The sequence below is a fragment of the Anolis carolinensis genome, unplaced genomic scaffold (genome assembly GCF_035594765.1).
Source record: "Anolis carolinensis isolate JA03-04 unplaced genomic scaffold, rAnoCar3.1.pri scaffold_7, whole genome shotgun sequence".
NCBI classification, from domain to species: domain Eukaryota; kingdom Metazoa; phylum Chordata; class Lepidosauria; order Squamata; family Dactyloidae; genus Anolis; species Anolis carolinensis.
This window is the reverse complement of record NW_026943818.1, coordinates 14,511,658-14,529,763: the sequence shown is the minus strand read 5'-3', so window position 1 is coordinate 14,529,763 and position 18,106 is coordinate 14,511,658. Positions and strand designations below refer to the sequence as shown.

Genomic DNA, 18,106 nt, shown 5'->3' with positions numbered 1-18,106 from the left:
CGTTTTGAATCGTATATCGGAATTATTTCGGATTGTTCTCGCTTTTTGATACGCATTCCGAGACATTGTCTCGCAGCACAACCAGCAATGTAATTCGAACCATTGTTGGCCCATTCTCTAATTGTCTCTTAATGTTTCGTTAATTCCCCCCCCCCCCCCCCCCCCAAATTCATGCCAGGGAAAGAGCAGTGCCTCCAGGCAAGAAGCCTTGGAGACAAGAACGGCATGTGGTGCAACCTGTGGAAGCCTCCCGTCCTCCTTCTCTCTCTGCCTCGGGCGGCCCAGCTCTCTGAGTCGGGAAGGATGAGAACTCAATTACTTAAATGTCTATTTAAAGCTGACCTAGTCCGAAGGATCCTCGGGGGCCTTGCGGAGGAGAGAAGCAAGGCGCCGGCAGGAAAATGACGTGTCCATCAAGCCCTTGTCAGTTTCTAGACCTGGAAAACTTTGGACTTCTTTGCATTGGGGGACTTTAGTCTACACATCTGAATAGGAGATTCTTTGTGTGCATTTTCGTGCAGAAAACATCACTTCGATGACATTTTTGTGTGCAGGAAAGGCACAAGTCTGTAGCATTCCTGAGCTGCGGTATTCCTTATCCACATTCCTCTCTAGGCACTTTCTAGGTCTTCCAGGACACCTCTCCAATGCTCTGGCACAGGAAGTTCATTTAGATCAAGAGGGTTTGCCATTATCCACAATTTTACGTATTCATACTAAAGGACCATATTGTGCATAGATATAGGATCCATTGGAGCCCCCGGTGGTGCAGCGGGTTAAACCACTGCTCTGCTGGTGGTGGTTCGAATCCGGGGAGTGGAGTGAGCTCCCGCTGTTAGCCCCAGCTACTGCGAACTTAGTAGTTCGAAAACATGCAAATGTGAGTAGATCAATAGGTACTGCTCCAGCGGGAAGGTAACAGCGCTCCATGCAGTCATGCCGGCCACATAATCCGGGGAGCAGAGTGAGCTCCCGCTGTTAGCCCCAGCTTCTGCCAAGCTAGCAGTTCAAAAACATAAAAATTTGAGTAGATCAATAGGTACTGCTCTGGCGGGAAGGTAACAGCGCTCCATGAAGTCATGCCGGCCACATAATCCGGGGAGCGGAGTGAGCTCCCACTGTTAGCCCCAGCTACTGCAAACATAGTAGTTCAAAAACATGCAAATTTGAGTAGATCAATAGGTAACAGCGCTCCATGGAGTCATGCCGGCCACATAATCCGGGGAGCAGAGTGAGCTCCCGCGATTAGCCCCAGCTTCAGTTTGAAAACATGCAAATGTGAGTAGATCAAATCTTCCCCCAGGCAAGAGACAAACCTTTCCAATGCTAATTAGGGTGATTAACTGAAACATCAGCGCTGGCTTCCAACTGACAAAGGACTCTTGTCACACCCTGGACTCTCCACAGATATATATATTTACCTTCCTTGCCTAGTTTCTCCATGCCTCACAACCTCTGAGGATGCCTGCCATAGATGTGGGCGAAACGTCAGGAGAGAATGCTACTTCTGGACCATGGCCACACAGCCCGAAAGACACACAACAACCCGATGCTAAACTCTCTTCCTAGCTTGAAAATAGCAAGGCCAGGGTTCGGAGAGACCGGAGGCTGCCCGCACTTTGCAAAAGGGATCATCGGCCGGAGGAAAGGCTGTGGCTAATCTCCCGAGGAGGCGTTCGTAATCGTGGCCAGCTAGCGAAGGGGGAGGGCCGGCCGGCCGGGCAGAGAGAGGCGCCCACTAATGCCTCCCAAGCCCCCGGACAACTGGCCAGAGGTCAAAGCAGATTAATGGCATTAGCACCTTCTCTGTGCCGCCTTCCCTCCCCTTCTATGGCACGGCCAAAGCCCCCACCTGTCAATCAGCATTGGGATCCTTGCCAGCTAAGTTTGGTCTTGATCAGGCATTGGTGGGGGTCGCAGTGGCCTCGGGAAGTGAGTGCAGATACTGCAAATCCCACCATCCATGGTCCAAACGCTTTCAAACCATACCAAGATGTAGAGTGGGCCATGGGAACTCTGTGTGGCATGTTTGGTCTTGATCGGGCATTGGTGGGGGTCGCAGTAGTCTCGGGAAGCGAGTGAAGATACTGCAAGTCCCATCATCCATGGTCCAAGCGATTCCAAACCATACCAAGATGTAGAGTGGGCCATGGGGGCGCTGTGTGCCAAGTTTGGTCTTGATCAGGCATTGGTGGGGGTTTCTTACTTCGCACTTTAACAACACAACCGTCCAATGCTAAGGCTTCCCCATCTGCGCAGGGTTCCATACTTCGCCCTTTAACAACACAACCATTCAATGCTAAGGCTTCTCCGTCTGCGCAGGGTTCCGTACTTCGCCCTTTAACAACACAACCATTCAATGCTGAGGCTTCCCCGTCTGCAGGGTTCTGTACTTCGCACTTTAACAACACAACCGTTCAATGCTAAGGCTTCCCCATCTGCGCAGGGTTCCATACTTCGCCCTTTAACAACACAACCGTTCAATGCTAAGGCTTCCCCATCTGCGCAGGGTTCCGTACTTCGCACTTTAACAACACAACCGTTCAATGCTAAGGCTTCCCCGTCTGCAGGGTTCCGTACTTCGCCCTTTAACAACACAACCATTCAATGCTGAGGCTTCCCCGTCTGCAGGGTTCCGTACTTCGCCCTTTAACAACACAACCATTCAATGCTGAGGCTTCCTCGTCTGCAGGGTTCCATACTTCGCACTTTAACAACACAACCGTTCAATGCTAAGGCTTCCCCGTCTGCGCAGGGTTCCATACTTCGCCCTTTAACAACACAACCGTTCAATGCTAAGGCTTCCCCGTCTGCGCAGGGTTCCATACTTCGCACTTTAACAACACAACCGTTCAATGCTAAGGCTTCTCCGTCTGCGCAGGGTTCCATACTTCGCCCTTTAACAACACAACCATTCAATGCTGAGGCTTCCCCGTCTGCAGGATTCCGTACTTCGCCCTTTAACAACACAACCGTTCAATGCTGAGGCTTCCCCATCTGCAGGGTTCCATACTTCGCACTTTAACAACACAACCGTTCAAGGCTTAGTTTAGCACTAGTTGCCAGAGAAAGCTGACAAGCTACAACTCTCATGTTCCCATAGCATTGAGCCGGGCAGTTCAAGTGGTGTCAAACCATATTCATTCCACAACGTAGACGCACCTGAATACCTTTTGGCACATCTCGACCGACCCTGATGTTTCCTGGATCCATGTGACTCTCGGTCTGCAGCCATATCTTCCACTCCAGTTTTCCTACCCGAAACACGTATCCCTCCTGACAGGCAGCCTTATTTTGGCATCTCTCCCGGCGCGGAGCCGCTCCAATTTAATTAGCCAATTTCAAAAGGCGTTTTCAAATTAATTCGCGGCCGCGTCTCGCAAGCCGTGCTGCAGCTGGGAGGCCAGAACCGAGCCAACAAAAGGCTCTCTCTCTGCGCCGATCCAGATTTCCCGGTCCTAACACTGCGGCGATTGGTGTTTCCACAGGTCTTCCAGCGGCGCGAGGACGGATCTGTGAACTTCTTCCGTGGATGGGAAGCCTATCGAGACGGGTTCGGGAAGCTCACCGGGGAGCATTGGCTAGGTATGGCTATTAGAGCAGATACCACAAGTAGTCCCCAAGTTACAAACATCTGTATAGGGCTAATGGATTATGGCCTGTTGGGCTCAAAACCAATTGCGGTATTGGATTATGAACTGTTAGTATTATAACCGAATGCGTAGCAGAGTTTCAGGAGTATTCCTTTAGTTTATTGGATAATGGAAGATCACTGGGCACGTAGATATTTTGTTTCTATTTGATGCTTTCAGCAGACAAAGATTCAAGTAGACTTCTTAAATATATTTAAATATTTAAATATAGAGGTAAATTCCCTGTCAGGTTAAGCTTTAAAACATTTCAGTTTGTATCTTTAACTTATAATCTGGTATATTGCTTTGTACAGCTCTCTTTAAAAACAGTCTGCTTCCAGAAACTCAAGCCTCAACAGTTTTCTAACTTCCTGTATTAGAATCTGTACCCAGACTCAAGCCTCAACTGACTTCTAACTTTTAACACTGGCATCTGCACACTAACAGACTCAAGCCTCAACTGACTTCTAACTTCCTACATTAGCATCTGTACTCAAACAGACTCAAGCCTCAACAGTTTTCTAACTTCCCACATTAGCATCTGTACTCAAACAGACTCACGCCTCAACTGACTTCTAAAATCTAACACTGGCATCTGCACACTAACAGACTCAAGCCTCAACAGTTTTCTAACTTCCTACATTAGCATCCATACTCAAACAGTCTGATGCCACTTTTAACTGCCATGGCCACAAAAGACATAGCCACCCCATCTATGTCTTTCAAACAAAAAACCCTAGAAAACTAAAGTCCAAATTAGAGGACGAGGAAGAGCCGTTTCCAACCCTGGTTGCCAGCCAGAAGGGTAGGCCCTGCCCCCTTTGTCTTCTAGCGACCCCTTCGGCCACAATGGCGCTGGGGGACAGCAACGTGTGACCGGGCACAGCTAGTCTCTTTCTAAATATACACAAATATTCTGAAAGACAAACTACAAAACCGGGAGGCTCCATCAGTATTGTAGATAAAATGGCCTTCCATATGTTTAGATTAACGTCCCATCTTCAAGATTTCTCCAAAATCAGAAACACTTCTGGCCCTAAACATTTTGGATACAGGATACTATACTGCCTGTTCTGCTTTTTCCGGTTATAGGCTTGAAACGGATCAATGCCTTGACCACACAAGCCGCCTATGAGCTGCGCATTGATCTGGAGGACTTTGAGAACGAGACGGCCTATGCGCACTACGGCACCTTCTCGGTGGGCCTGTTCTCGGTGGACCCCGAGGAAGACGGATACCCCATCACCATTGCCGACTATTCCGGGACGGCAGGTAAGGGCCAGAGACGGGGACGTTGTGGGCATACAAATGTGTCGAAACAGAGGGCAAGATGTCATGTATCTCACCAGAGTTGCCTCATGATGTTGTATCCAGCATCACGATGTTGTATCCAGCATCATTTGCATACTAACAGACTCAAGCCTCAACTGACTTCTAACGTCTAACACTGGCATCTGCACACTGACTCAAGCCTCAACTGACTTCTAACGTCTAACACTGGCATCTGCACACTAACAGACTTAAGCCTCAACTGACTTCTAACATCTAACACTGGCATCTGCACACTAACAGACTCAAGCCTCAACTGTTGTATCCAGCATCACGATGTTGTATCCAGCATCATTTGCACACTAACAGACTCAAGCCTCAACTGACTTCTAACGTCTAACACTGGCATCTGCACACTGACTCAAGCCTCAACTGACTTCTAACGTCTAACACTGGCATCTGCACACTAACAGACTTAAGCCTCAACTGACTTCTAACATCTAACACTGGCATCTGCACACTGACTTAAGCTTCAACTGACTTCTAACATCTAACACTGGCATCTGCACACTAACAGACTCAAGCCTCAACTGTTGTATCCAGCATCATTTGCACACTAACAGACTCAAGCCTCAACTGTTGTATCCAGCATCATTTGCACACTAACAGACTCAAGCCTCAACTGATTTCTAACATCTAACACTGGCATCTGCACACCAACAGACACAAGCCTCAACTGTTGTATCCAGCATCATGATGTTGTATCCAGCATCATTTGCACACTAACAGACTCAAGCCTCACTGCCGGGGTGCAGTGATGTTGTTGTTGCTGTTGTTGTTGTTATTATTATTATTATTATTATTGCTACTACTAATGTGTGGCGATCCTATAACTGGGTTTTCTTGGTATCAATTTTGCATCATATACAAATTACGGAAGTTGCTGCAGTTCAAACTTTTCCGTTTTCATTCTGATCCGGAGCAGAAGCACCAACCCGGGCCATTCTGTGCCAATTTTCCGTTGCATTCAAACACATACCTGTTTTCTTTTATCACTTTCCCAAGTGCAGGATGGAGGGCCACTCCCTCCAAAAAATGCACATTATAAGCGCATCCTTGCCGGCGCTAATGGCATTGAGATGACTCGGCCTGTCAGAGAGGCACATTTCCACTTCAAAACCTCTGCCGCGGAATGCAAGTTCCGTGTCGGAAATTGACATTTCACCCTGCGATAAGAGCCTCGGACGGGGAGGGCCCAATTTGCACGGGGGCCCAGCGGTCAGCGGCTGGCGCGGAGATAAATAGGTCTCCCTGGCAGGGAAAAGAAAAAATAAGTTTCATCTCAATGGCTGGGTTCCTATGACATATCAATATGTAAACGTGTGTTTGTGTGGCCTTTCGTTTTGCAAACCTGACTTCCCTGTAATGCCAACATCAAGGCATATGTGAGTCAATGAACTCCCTCGAGTTTGGAAAAAAGTTACTTTTGATCCTACAACTCCACGGTTCTTGTAGTATCGGGAGTGTAGTTGCACAGCCTGGATGGTCATCTGTTGAGGGGGATTGGATGATGCCTTCCTTATTATTATTATTATTATTATTATTATTATTTTATTATGACACAGCTGTCAGCTCTAGTTTGTAGTGCGGTTTTCTTGTACTGATTTTTTGTCTGCTCTGCTTGAGGAGTTTCTGATTTTTGACTTCATTTGTTGAGGGGGATTGGATGATGCCTTCCTTATTATTATTATTATTATTATTATTATTATTATTATTATTATTATTATTATTTACAGCAGAATGGGTTTGACTCAATGATCTTTTGGGAAGCCTTCCAACTATAGTTGACTGTAGACTGCCTTGAAGTCTGGTGGAGCCTCCTTCCTCCTCTGGAGGTTTCTTAGAAGAGGCTGGCTAAATGACCATCTGTTGGGAGGGATCAAATGGTGTCTTCTTGCCTGGTAGAATGGGCTTGGACTGGATGGCCCTTGGAGGCTCTTCCAACTATAGTTGACTGTAGGCTGCCTTGGAGCACAGTGGAGCCTTCTTCCTTATCTGGAGGTTTCTTAGAAGAGGCTGGCTAATTGACTATCTGTTGGGAGGGATAGAATGGTGTCTTCCTGCCCAATAATGGGGTTGGTCTGGATGGCTCTTGAGGTCCCTTCCAAGTCTAGGACCCTATGGTTCAATGATGCTGTGTTGTCCCTCCTTCCCATTCCAGGAGACTCCTTCTTGAAGCACAACGGCATGCGCTTCACCACCAAGGACCTGGACAACGACCACTCGGACAACAACTGCGCCACCTTCTACCACGGGGCCTGGTGGTACCGCAACTGCCACACCTCCAACCTGAACGGCCAGTACCTCAAGGGCCAGCACAGCTCGTACGCCGACGGCGTGGAGTGGTCCTCCTGGACCGGGTGGCAGTACTCCCTCAAGTTCACTGAGATGAAGATCCGGCCCGCCCGGGAGGAGAACTAGCTGCGAATCCCCTCCGCCGTGCCCCTCTCTTCCCCTCCGAGACCCCTGATCCACTGACCTGACCCACTGACCCCCGTAGCTCAGTGTCTTTTTTTGTCTGAGTCCGGGGATACAATGCTGTCCCTTCTGAAGGTAACTCTTTGTCGGTGCTGAATCCAAATGTGTTCTTTCGAGCCAGCAATCTCTCATTACGGGGAGTCTTAGATCTCACACGTTCACCTTCCCTTTTTTGTAAAAAAAAAGATGCTTTAATATCCAAAGAATGGGAATGCGAGGGGTGTTTTTTGTTTGGGTCTGAGCACATCCATCCACTGTAGGTTAGGCCTTCCGTCTGCGGTTGTTTAGTAGGTCCAATGCAAGGGAAGGCCGGAGGCGTTTGAAAGCAATCGGCGAGATCCCTGTTGTACCATCACACAAAACAAGAGCGGATTTTACAGACAGAGCCGGCCCTAGGTAATTTTCAAGTGTAAGCAAACAGTATTTTTGGCGCCAGCCCCAAAAACAAATCACTCGCTGCTTCTCTCTTCGTTGAGCCCCCGGCCTCGTCCCTTGCAACAAGGAAGGGGGTCGGGACTTTGGGAAGAAGAGAAGCTGTGTTTCTCTCCCTCTTTTTGCAGCTGGACGCCTGGATGCACCTCAACTGGCGTCTTCTGCAAATGCGTAGTTCGCTTACGGCTTGAGCCGCCCCTGTTTACAGATGCACTCTCCTTTTTATGTTTGTTGGTGCACAAAGGCTGGGAGATCCTCCAACAGACAGTTGGCTCTGGCTCCTGTTTTGGAGCGAATAAGAAACGCTTGGATCTTCTTGCTGCTAAGGGAATTGCAAGCCAATGGGTGAGCTGCACTCTTTCTGCAGAGAGAAAGAAACACAGCAAAACAAGACTAGAAAGAAGGCATATAGTGTCGAGACAGCTTCCGAAAGCCACGTTTCTTGAGAAGAGGACCAAAACGTCGTTTTGAAAAGCACATAATCATTGAATCCAGCGAGCCGCATCTAGCCTCAATTGCCCATCGACTGGCGGTCCAACCACAACGCAAAGTCATATTTTCTAGACATGTCCAAAAAATCGTTTTGAATCGTATATCGGAATTATTTCAGATTGTTCTCGCTTTTTGATACGCATTCCGAGACATTGTCTCACAGCGCAACCAGCAATGTAATTCAAACCATTGTTGGCCCATTCTCTAATTGTCTCTTAATGTTTCGTTAATATTTTTCCCCAATTTTTTTTGTTAAATATATATTAAAAATATTTTAATTTTTTTTTCATTTCTTCAACCTACTTTGAATGGGAGCTTAGCGCAGCCTAACATGGCTGCCGCTCCCCGGCCAATCAGAAGCTTCCACGATGGACGCAAAGGTGGGGGCTAACGTCCTCTGCGTCCACATGGAAGATTGCCATACAAGCCCGGTGTGTAGCGATTGCGCATGCGCGTCCGCCATTTTAGAAACATTTAGAATCATTACGAATTTTTGGAAATATCTGAAATTTTTGGGTGAAAAAATCGGAAATACTTTCTATATCGAAGCGCCAGCCCCCCCCCCCCCCTACTTTAGAAACGAGAATTGGAACATTTTTTTCATCGATCGGACATGCCTAATATTTTCCTTGAATATTTCATTCAGTCCCTACTATTGGTTTATGCAGCTGGGCAAAGGCATTGGAAAGGTTGGAGCACCGTCTCTGGGTTTTGTGGTTACGAGATCCTAAATTAGATTTCCAGGACCCTAGCTTTAGGAGGATTATGGTTTTATGGCCATGAATGACTGCAGAATTGCACTGGATTCCGGTGTCTTTAGGCCTTTTCTAGGTCCTCCATTGCGATTCCGCGGTCTTCAGAGCTCAGAAATGACAGGGTAGCCTCACAAAAGTGCCAGCTGCCCGCCTAACAAGCAGGCAGCAGCTCCCTTCCGATGAGCCATACACCTGTTAAAATTCTCATTTCTCCCAATTACGGTCTTGTCGAGTCAATCAAAGGGGACTTTTTCTTTCGTGAGTTACGGGCAGCGTCAGAAATTGAGCCTTTGAAGATCTCCCTGCCTTCCTTCCTTCCTTGTCTTTTCTTCTCTTCTTTTGTTCTTTTTTTTTTCTTCCTCCTTCGGCTCGGCAGAAAACGGGATTGCCAAAGAGGCTTTTGAGCAAACGCCGCAGCGCCCGGCGCACCAATGGCCAGAGAGTTAGCGGGCCAAGCTGTTCCCGTCAAGCCCAGATGTTCCAAATTGGGACAATTGCCCAGGTTTGATGCAAACCGCAATCCCCTTGGCTGTGAAGGGATAGATCTCGCTGGGAAGAAGAATTTATTTGGCAGGTAAAGGCGGCTCGAGGTGGGCGGATGGGAGGAAGGAATTGCATCCCTGTCGCAAAGGAGAGAAATGGGCTGCTCCGGGAAAGCTCCTCCATCTCCGTCGTGTCAGAACATGTTTCGAATTTGAGTTTCCTTCCAATGTCTACCTCCCCACGATTAAAAAAAAAAAGGGAATCTGCAATTCCATGGGAGTTGCGAGGGAAGAAGACAGCTTTTGGAAATGTCGGCAAGGGAGCCGGGTTCGGGGCTGAACGTTGTGGCAAATGACCCGCTGCATGCCGATCGGGGGAAGTAGATCTAGCGTGTGATTGGTGTCCGGTGCTGTAACCTTTGGACTTGCTCAAACTCCTTAATAATAAAAAAGGAACTCATTATTATGTATCAGCTGTGTTGTTGGTGATTCTTCTTCATCATGAAGGCGAGACTTGACCATAAACTCATCTCACAATGCCCATCTATATATGTAAAAATGTAATGTACGTTTGTAGGACTGAGTAAACAACAAAACCACTGAACCGATTCACACCAAATTTGGCCACAAAAGACATAGTCACCCCATCTATGTCTTTCAAACAAAAAAACCCTAGAAAACTAAAGTCCAAATTAGAGGACGAGGAAGAGCCGTTTCCAACCCTGGTTGCCGGTCAGAAGGGTAGGCTCCGATCTATGTCTTTCAAACAAAACAAAAAAACCTACAAAGATATTGTCCAAATTAGAGAATGTACGTTTGTAGGACTGAGTAAACAACAAAACCACTGAACCAATTCACACCAAATTTGGCCACAATACACCAACATATCCAAGCTGTGTCCTTCACTCATGCCCCCCCCCCCCCCAAAAAAAACCGGATTGGACTAGGTATAACACAGCCAGGCATTGAAGCTGCAAGGCTATTCAGTGCAATTCAACCAAACCAACAAAGGATAAACCACCGTCAATCAGAATCAAAGCTCTTTCAGGTCAACTTCTCTTTCCCAGGAAGATCGCCTTCAGAAGAAACAAGGAGAATCATTTGTCCCACCCTTCCTTCTTCACATATATACAGTAGAGTCTCACTTATCCAAGCCTCGATTATCCAAGGTTCTGGATAATCCAAGCCATTTTTGTAGTCAACGTTTTCAATTTTTCGCGATATTTTGGTGCTAAATTTGTAAATACAGTAATTACAACATAACATTACTCCATACTGAATTGCTTTTTCTGTCAAATTTGTTGTAAAACATGATGTTGTGGTGCTTAATTTGTAAAATCATAACCTAATTTGATGTTTAATAGGTTTTTCCTAAATCCCTCCTTATTATCCAAGATATTCGCTTATCCAAGCTTCTGCCAGCCTGATTAGCTTGGATAAGTGAGAGTCTACTGTATACCCAAATAATGATCAAGAAACTTCTGAGACACATATATATATATAAAAGAGTAATGGTGTTCGTTCTTCCCACTAAACAACAAAAGTACAAGCTCCAGAACCTAGAAATTTGGCAACACAACCCACCATCCTTGCCGCTAGGTTCCGACAACAAAAAGAAAAGAAAAATAACGTCCTAATTAGAGGGAGAGGAGTAATTGTTTTTATCTAATTGCTGCCAGTTAGAAGACTAAGCTCCGCCCACTTGGTCTCCTAGCAACCCACTCAGCCCAGTGTTAATAAAAGAATAAAAAATAAAATAAAGACAAATAATACAATAAAAATAATAAAAACACTAAAAAATTAATACAATAAAATACTATAATAACAAAATAACTAAAAAGAATACAACTAAATAATAAAATATAATAAAAAAGATAAGTTACAACAAAATTAATTTTAAAAATACAAATAAAAATTCCATACTAATTTTTAACCAATACCACCACCACTTTGCCACAGCAACGCGTGGCCGGGCTCAGCTAGTAATAATAATAATTATCCAACTATCTATAAATGTAATGTGCAGAATTAGGACCGAGTTAACAACAAAACCACTGGGCCAAATCACACCAAATTTGGCCACAAACCTCCTTAGGTTCCCTATGAGCACCCTTTTCTTCCCAACACAGATTCAACGGTTAACAAAGCCGCGTTGGAGTTCCTTGCGTTGCCGTTCCCTCTCAAAAGAGGACAAATGAGTACAATGGCACAAGAGGCTAATAAGGAGGCTCCTCAGACAATGATTTGCGGCTCGTCAACCGAGAAGCGGATCTGTTCCATTTGCCCACAATGGCATCCCAGGCTCAGGAATGCCGGGCCAGAAAAGCCAAGGGAGGGGCGGAGTGGGGCGCCGTTAATGAGGGGTCCTATTTAAAGACTGGGGTCCACGGGAACCTCACTTGCATCCCGCTCCGCCACACACACTACCTGATCGCCAGCGCTCAACAAGGTAAGTTATATTTTCCGGTGGCCTTCTCTTTCCTTCTCCTCTCCATTTTCAGTTTCCCATTTGTACAGAATTGGGGCCAACAATTCGACGTGTTGTTTAAATAACTATCAGAAGAAAGTCTCTTTCAAAGAGAAATAAACTGAGCAGTTTCACAATACTAATATTCAGCAAGGGGGTCGTAGTTTGGAAAGGCACTAGAACTCTTTGGTAGGGAAAAGTTACAAGTCCTTGCAAAACCGTAACTCATTATGAGCCATGACAGTTAAAAGTAGTTACCTATCATAATATTGGGTTGTTGTGTGTCTTTCGGGCTGTGTGGCCATGTTCCAGAAGCATTCTCTCCTGACGTTTCGCCCACATCTATGGCAGGCATCCTCAGAGGTTGTGAGGTATGGAGAAAACTAAGCAAAGAGGTAAATATATATCTGTGGAAAGTCTAGGGTGAGAGAGGTCAGTGTGAATGTGTAGTTAATCACTTTAATTACTTTAATTAATCACTTTAATTTTATCATAATATTTATTTATATCTGCCTTTCACTTCAGTTGAGACACATTCGTTTTGTGGCCAAATTTGGTGTGATTTGGCCCAGTGGTTTTGTTGTTAACTCGGTCCTAATTATGCACATTACATTTATATCTATCTATCTATCTATCTATCTATCTATCTATCTATCTATCTATCTATCTATCTAAATGTAATGTGCATAATTAGGACCGAGTTAACAACAAAACCACTGGGCCAAATCACACCAAATTTGGCCACAGAACTAATCACTTTCCAAGGAGTGACCATCAAAAAAAAAAAAGAAAGAAAGAAAGAAAGAAAGAAAGAAAGAAAGAAAGAAAGAAAGAAAAGAAAGAAAGAAAGAAAGAAAGAAAGAAAAAAAGAAAAGAAAGAAAACTCCATGCCCGTATATAGAAAGCGGCCGGGCTTTTAAGCTGCAAGACTATTCAGTGCAGTTCAAGCTGGCTAAACAAGGATTCTCCTACCAAGGATGTAGCCAGGCTTTTTGATTGAGATTGCTACTCCAGCTCACCAAACAAGGATTCTCCTAGGTATAACACAGCCAGGCATTGAAGCTGCAAGGCTATTCAGTGCAATTCAACCAGACCAACAAAGGATTAATCTTGGTAGAAGGCGGCCAAGCTTTGAAGCAGTGATACTGCTCTGTACTATTGAAGCTGACCAACCAAAGATTCTCCTAGGAAGCAAGCAGCCAGGCTTTGAAGCAGTGAGACTATTTGTTGCAATTCTTGCAGCCCAAAAAAATTCTCTTAGAACGCAAGTAGCTAGCCTTCGAAGCAGCAAGCCTATTCCGTTGCATTCCAGCTCACCAAACAAGAATTCCCATAAGAAGAAAACGGATAGGCTTGGAGACTGCAAGGCTATTCACTGCTATTCCACCTGGCCAACAAAGCATTCCCATAAGCCACAGCATCGCGTGGCCGGGTACAGCTAGTATAATACTAATATTGTGCTACAGTAATAATATAATATATTCTATATACATATAATATTGATAATAATATTATAATGTAATACAATATCATACTAATAATCTATATATACAAAATGTAATGTACGTTTGTAGGACTGAGCAAACAACAAAACCACTGAACCAAATCACACCAAGCTTGGCCACAAAACACATAGTCATCCAATCTATGTCTTTCAAACAAAAAACCCTAGAAAAATAAAGTCCAAATTAGAGGATGAAGAAGAGCAGTTCCCCCCCCCCCCCGGCTGCCGGTCAGAAAGGTATTCCAGCTCACCAAACAAGGATTCCCATAAGAAAACAACCAGGCTTTGAGGCTGCAAGGCTATTCACTGCTATTCCACCTGGCCAACCAAGGATTCCCATAAGCCACAGCAACAGGTGGCCGGGCACAGCTAGTAATATAATATAATAATATAAATTATATATTATATAAAAATGTAATATTACTAATAATATTACAGTATAGTGGTACAGTACAATATAGTAATATATACGTAATGCTAATATTGTGAGAGAGGGCGGAGTATAAATGTAGTAAATAAATAAACAAACAAACTGAATCGTTCTAAAGTGTAAATGCACCTTGAGTCTATTCTAGTTGGGAAACCCATGAGTTCAAATAACAACTAGAAGTGCCAATTATTATCATGTACGCCAGAACTTGATCGACAAACCCAGTCTTTTGAATTTGAACATGCCCATCTGTATTAGAATGTGTTTATGAATGTTGATGTAAGCTAATAATTTTTAATCTGATTTATAATGTACTATACAGTTTTTATATATGTGTTTTATTGTAAGCCGCCCTGAGTCCCCTGTTGAGTGAGAAGGGCAGGATATAACTGTTGTAATAAATAAATAAATAGCAATTCAAGTGGTACCGAACTGCATTAATTCTATAGTGTAAATGCATCCTCGCAGTAGAGCCAAACCTTGTTTCGATTTTTTTTTTGCTGCCAGTTCTAATATCGTGTTGTCGAAGGTTTTTGTGGCTGGGATCACAGAGTTGTTGCATGTTTTCCGAATTGTCTGGCCATGTTCCAGAAGCATTCTCTCCTGAAGTTTCGCCCACATCTATGGCAGAGGTTGTGAGGATCAGAGGTTGTGAGGATGCCTGCCATAGATGTGGTCGAAACGTCAGGAGAGAATGCTTCTGGAACATGGCCAGACATGGAAAACATACAACAACCCAGTTCTAATATTCCAAACCTTTTATCCCATTCCCTTGTGACCGTGGGCTGAGCAACGTAATGACAGCACATTACGGCTGTCAAACGATACAATGTCAGGGTACAATGCCTTTGTTTTGACGGTTGATTTTAATCACCGAAGCTCTAATGTCTCCCCAGGTGCCACTTCGCAACACCCGAAACACACTGCCCTTCTCAGTTCTAGCCTGACTTTCAGATGAGCTGCCCATGGTGCTGAAGGTGGTGCTACTCATAGATTTGGCAATCTGAAAGTGCGGCACAAAACTGTGTGCAACTTAAGTATAGAATGAGGTACAGTGGTCCCTCACTACTCCGCCGTTCGGTTTTTTAATAAACACTAGAATAATAGTATAAACCATAAAATCTTATCTATATAAAAACGTAATGTGACTTTTTACTATGGAGTAAACAACAAAACCACTGAACCAAATCACACCAAATCTGGCCACAAAAGACATAGTCACTCAAAATATGTCTTTCAAACAAAAACAAAAACAAAAAAAAACCCCTAGAAAAATAAAGTCCAAATTAGAGGACCAGGAAAAGCCGTTTTTTTCCTCTAGCTGCCAGTTAGAAGGGTAGGCTGTATGGCCATGTTCCAGAAGGATTCTCTTGAAACCATGAAAATGAACAAAATCTGGCTGCCTCCAAAATCAGGACAGTAAATAAAGCGCAACACTCTGAAAACAGAATTCCAGACATGAATCAATCAGGGGCAGCTTACGACTGTGAACAAAGGATTCTCCCAGGCCAAGATATGAAGTTTGGAAGGACATTTAATGCCAATCAAGGTGATTAATTACAACATTCACACTGGTCTCCAACAAAAAAGAGTTTTTTCCCCTGGACATTATTCCTTGCTTAGTTTCTCCACACACCGCACAACCTCTGGGGATGCCTGCCATAGATGTGGGCGAAACGTCAGGAAGGAATGCTTCTGGAACATGGCCAGACAGCCCAGAAAACACACAACAACTCTCAATTCTTTGGTTGCCTCTTGTTGAGCATTCCCATGTCGCAACTGACTCTGATGTCTTGCAATCTAGGGGAAACAACAACAACAACAAATCACACAGTTCTAAACACTTGGGAAGTGTTCGACTTGTGATTTTGTGATACAAAATCCAGCATACAGATCTCGTTTGCTGTGTTATACTGTGTCTTTGTGCCAATAATAATAATCATCATCATCATCATAATAAATCACACAGTCCTAAACACTTGGGAAGTGTTCGACTTGTGATTTTGTGATACGAAACCCAGCATATAGATCTCGTTTGCTGTGTTATACTGTGTCATTGTGTCAATAATAATAATAATTGTTGTGCCAGCTGTCAGCACTAGTTTGTAGTGCAGTTTTCTTGTACTGATTCTTTGTCTGCTGTGCTTTGAGGAGTTTCACACAGTCCTAAACACTTGCGAAGTGTTCGACTTGTGATTTTGTGATACGAAATCCAGCATACAGATCTCGTTTGCTGTGTTATACTGTGTCTTTGTGCCAATAATAATAATAATAATAAATCACACAGTCCTAAACACTTCAGAAGGGTTTGACTTGTGATTTTGTGATACGAAACTCAGCATATAGATCTCGTTTGCTGTGTTATACTATGACTTTGTGTCAATAATAATAATAATAGTTGTGCCAGCTGTCAGCTCTAGTTTGTAGTGCAGTTTTCTTGTACTGATTCTCTGCTGTGCTTTGAGGAGTTTCACACAGTTCTAAACACTTGGGAAGTGTTTGACTTGTGATTTTGTGATACGAAATCCAGCATACAGATCTTGTTTGCTGTGTTATACTGTGTCTTTGTGCCAATAATAATAATAATAATAATAATAATAATAATAATAATAATAATAATAATACTGTAATAGTAATAATAACTGCTGTGCCAGCTGTCAGCTCTAGTTTGTAGTGCAGTTTTCTTGTACTGATTCTTTGCTGTGCTTTGAGGGGTTTCACACAGTCCTAAACACTTGGGAAGTGTTCGACTTGTGATTTTGTGATACGAAATCCAGCATACAGATCTGTGTCTTTGTGCCAATAACAATAATAATAATGACAATAATAGTAAATCACATGGTCCTAAACACTCGGGAAGTGTTTGACGAACTCCAGGATACAGATCTCGTTTGTTATGTTATACTGTGTCTTTGCGTCAACAACAATAATAATAATAATAATAATAGTTGTGCCAGCTGTCAGCTCTAGTTTGTAGTGCAGTTTTCTTGTACTGATTCTTTGTCTGCTGTGCTTTGAGGCTGCATGTGGGCCCCGGGCTTTATTTTGGGGGGGCCTTGCTCTAGGCTTTACCCTTTCTACGGTCCCTTTCTCCTGCAGATGAATGTCTCCTGCCCCATTTTCTGCCTCCTCCTGCTCAGCATCGGGACCTGCCTGCCTCCGGACGATGGCCACCACGACTTGGGACGCGCTGCAAGAGAACCGGGGCTTTTTGGTTTCGGGGGGTCACCACAGGGGGACCGACTGCCCCGACAAGACTTGGTCCAAGAGATGCAGAAATGTGGCAAGGGTCAAGACGGCATGCGGTCCAGAAGGGAGAAAGCGGATGACAACGAAGCCGCCAGTGAAAACGGGGAGAAGCGGGCCGGTGGTCTTGAGGGTCTGGCGGAGGAGCTGCACGGATACAGCCGGAGGAAGGGGGGCTTCAGCTTCCGCTTTGGGAGGAGGGGGAGACGGACCGGTGTCTGGGGGGGCCGGGAGACCCCCTTCTATCCATGGGGCTAAAGGGACCCTCTAGGAAAGCTCTTTGTCCCAAGATTTCACGTCCTGTGCCCCGCTAGACTCCACTAACCCCAGAGCATGAAAACTGGGGAATGTAGGGCCAAACAGTGTACCCAGATGGTTCGATACTATATATCTCTATCTATATAATAAAAGTGAATGTTTGTATGTATGTTTGTGGCAGCTTTTTGATTGGTCGGGCGGAGTATGTGCCAGCTTTCTGATTGGCCGCCACTTTCACAGGCCACTGGGACCCCTGAGGCAAAAACTACCACCAACAGGCTTCAGCCTACTCTCTCTCCTGAGAGTGACACTAGCTTTGGTACACTAACTCTAACAGGCTTCAGCCTACTCTCTCTCCTCAGAGTGACACTAGCTTTGGTACACTAACTCGTAACAGGCTTCAGCCTACTCTCTCTCCTCAGAGTGACACTAGCTTTGGTACACTAACTCTAACAGGCTTCAGCCTACTCTCTCTCCTCAGAGTGACACTAGCTTTGGTACACTAACTCGTAACAGGCTTCAGCCTACTCTCTCTCCTCAGAGTGACACTAGCTTTGGTACACTAACTCTAACAGGCTTCAGCCTACTCTCTCTCCTCAGA

At 44.8% G+C, this 18,106-nt stretch overlaps 2 protein-coding genes and 1 long non-coding RNA gene across 3 annotated transcripts in view; 2 read left to right on the top strand and 1 right to left on the bottom strand.

The window, feature by feature from the left end:
- Positions 1-3,494, bottom strand: part of LOC134292997 (uncharacterized) — a 47,622-nt gene extending 44,128 nt beyond the window's left edge. The window contains exon 1 of the long non-coding RNA XR_010000066.1: positions 3,163-3,494. This is a non-coding gene — a long non-coding RNA (uncharacterized LOC134292997). The remainder of the gene's footprint in view (positions 1-3,162) is intronic.
- fibcd1 (fibrinogen C domain containing 1) overlaps positions 1-10,070 on the top strand; it is a 41,974-nt gene extending 31,904 nt beyond the window's left edge. The window contains exons 5-7 of the mRNA XM_062959045.1: positions 3,489-3,585; positions 4,725-4,904; positions 7,123-10,070. Coding sequence (XP_062815115.1) covers positions 3,489-3,585; positions 4,725-4,904; positions 7,123-7,382 — 537 coding nt within the window. The 3' untranslated portion in view covers positions 7,383-10,070. The remainder of the gene's footprint in view (positions 1-3,488; positions 3,586-4,724; positions 4,905-7,122) is intronic.
- Positions 10,071-11,892: 1,822 nt separating this feature from the next.
- On the top strand, positions 11,893-17,674 carry qrfp (pyroglutamylated RFamide peptide). The gene is made up of 2 exons (XM_008124834.3): positions 11,893-12,049; positions 17,101-17,674. Exon 2 carries the CDS (start codon positions 17,101-17,103, stop codon positions 17,503-17,505), a length of 405 nt encoding a protein of 134 aa, XP_008123041.1. The 5' UTR covers positions 11,893-12,049; the 3' UTR covers positions 17,506-17,674.
- The last annotated feature ends 432 nt before the right edge of the window (positions 17,675-18,106 follow it).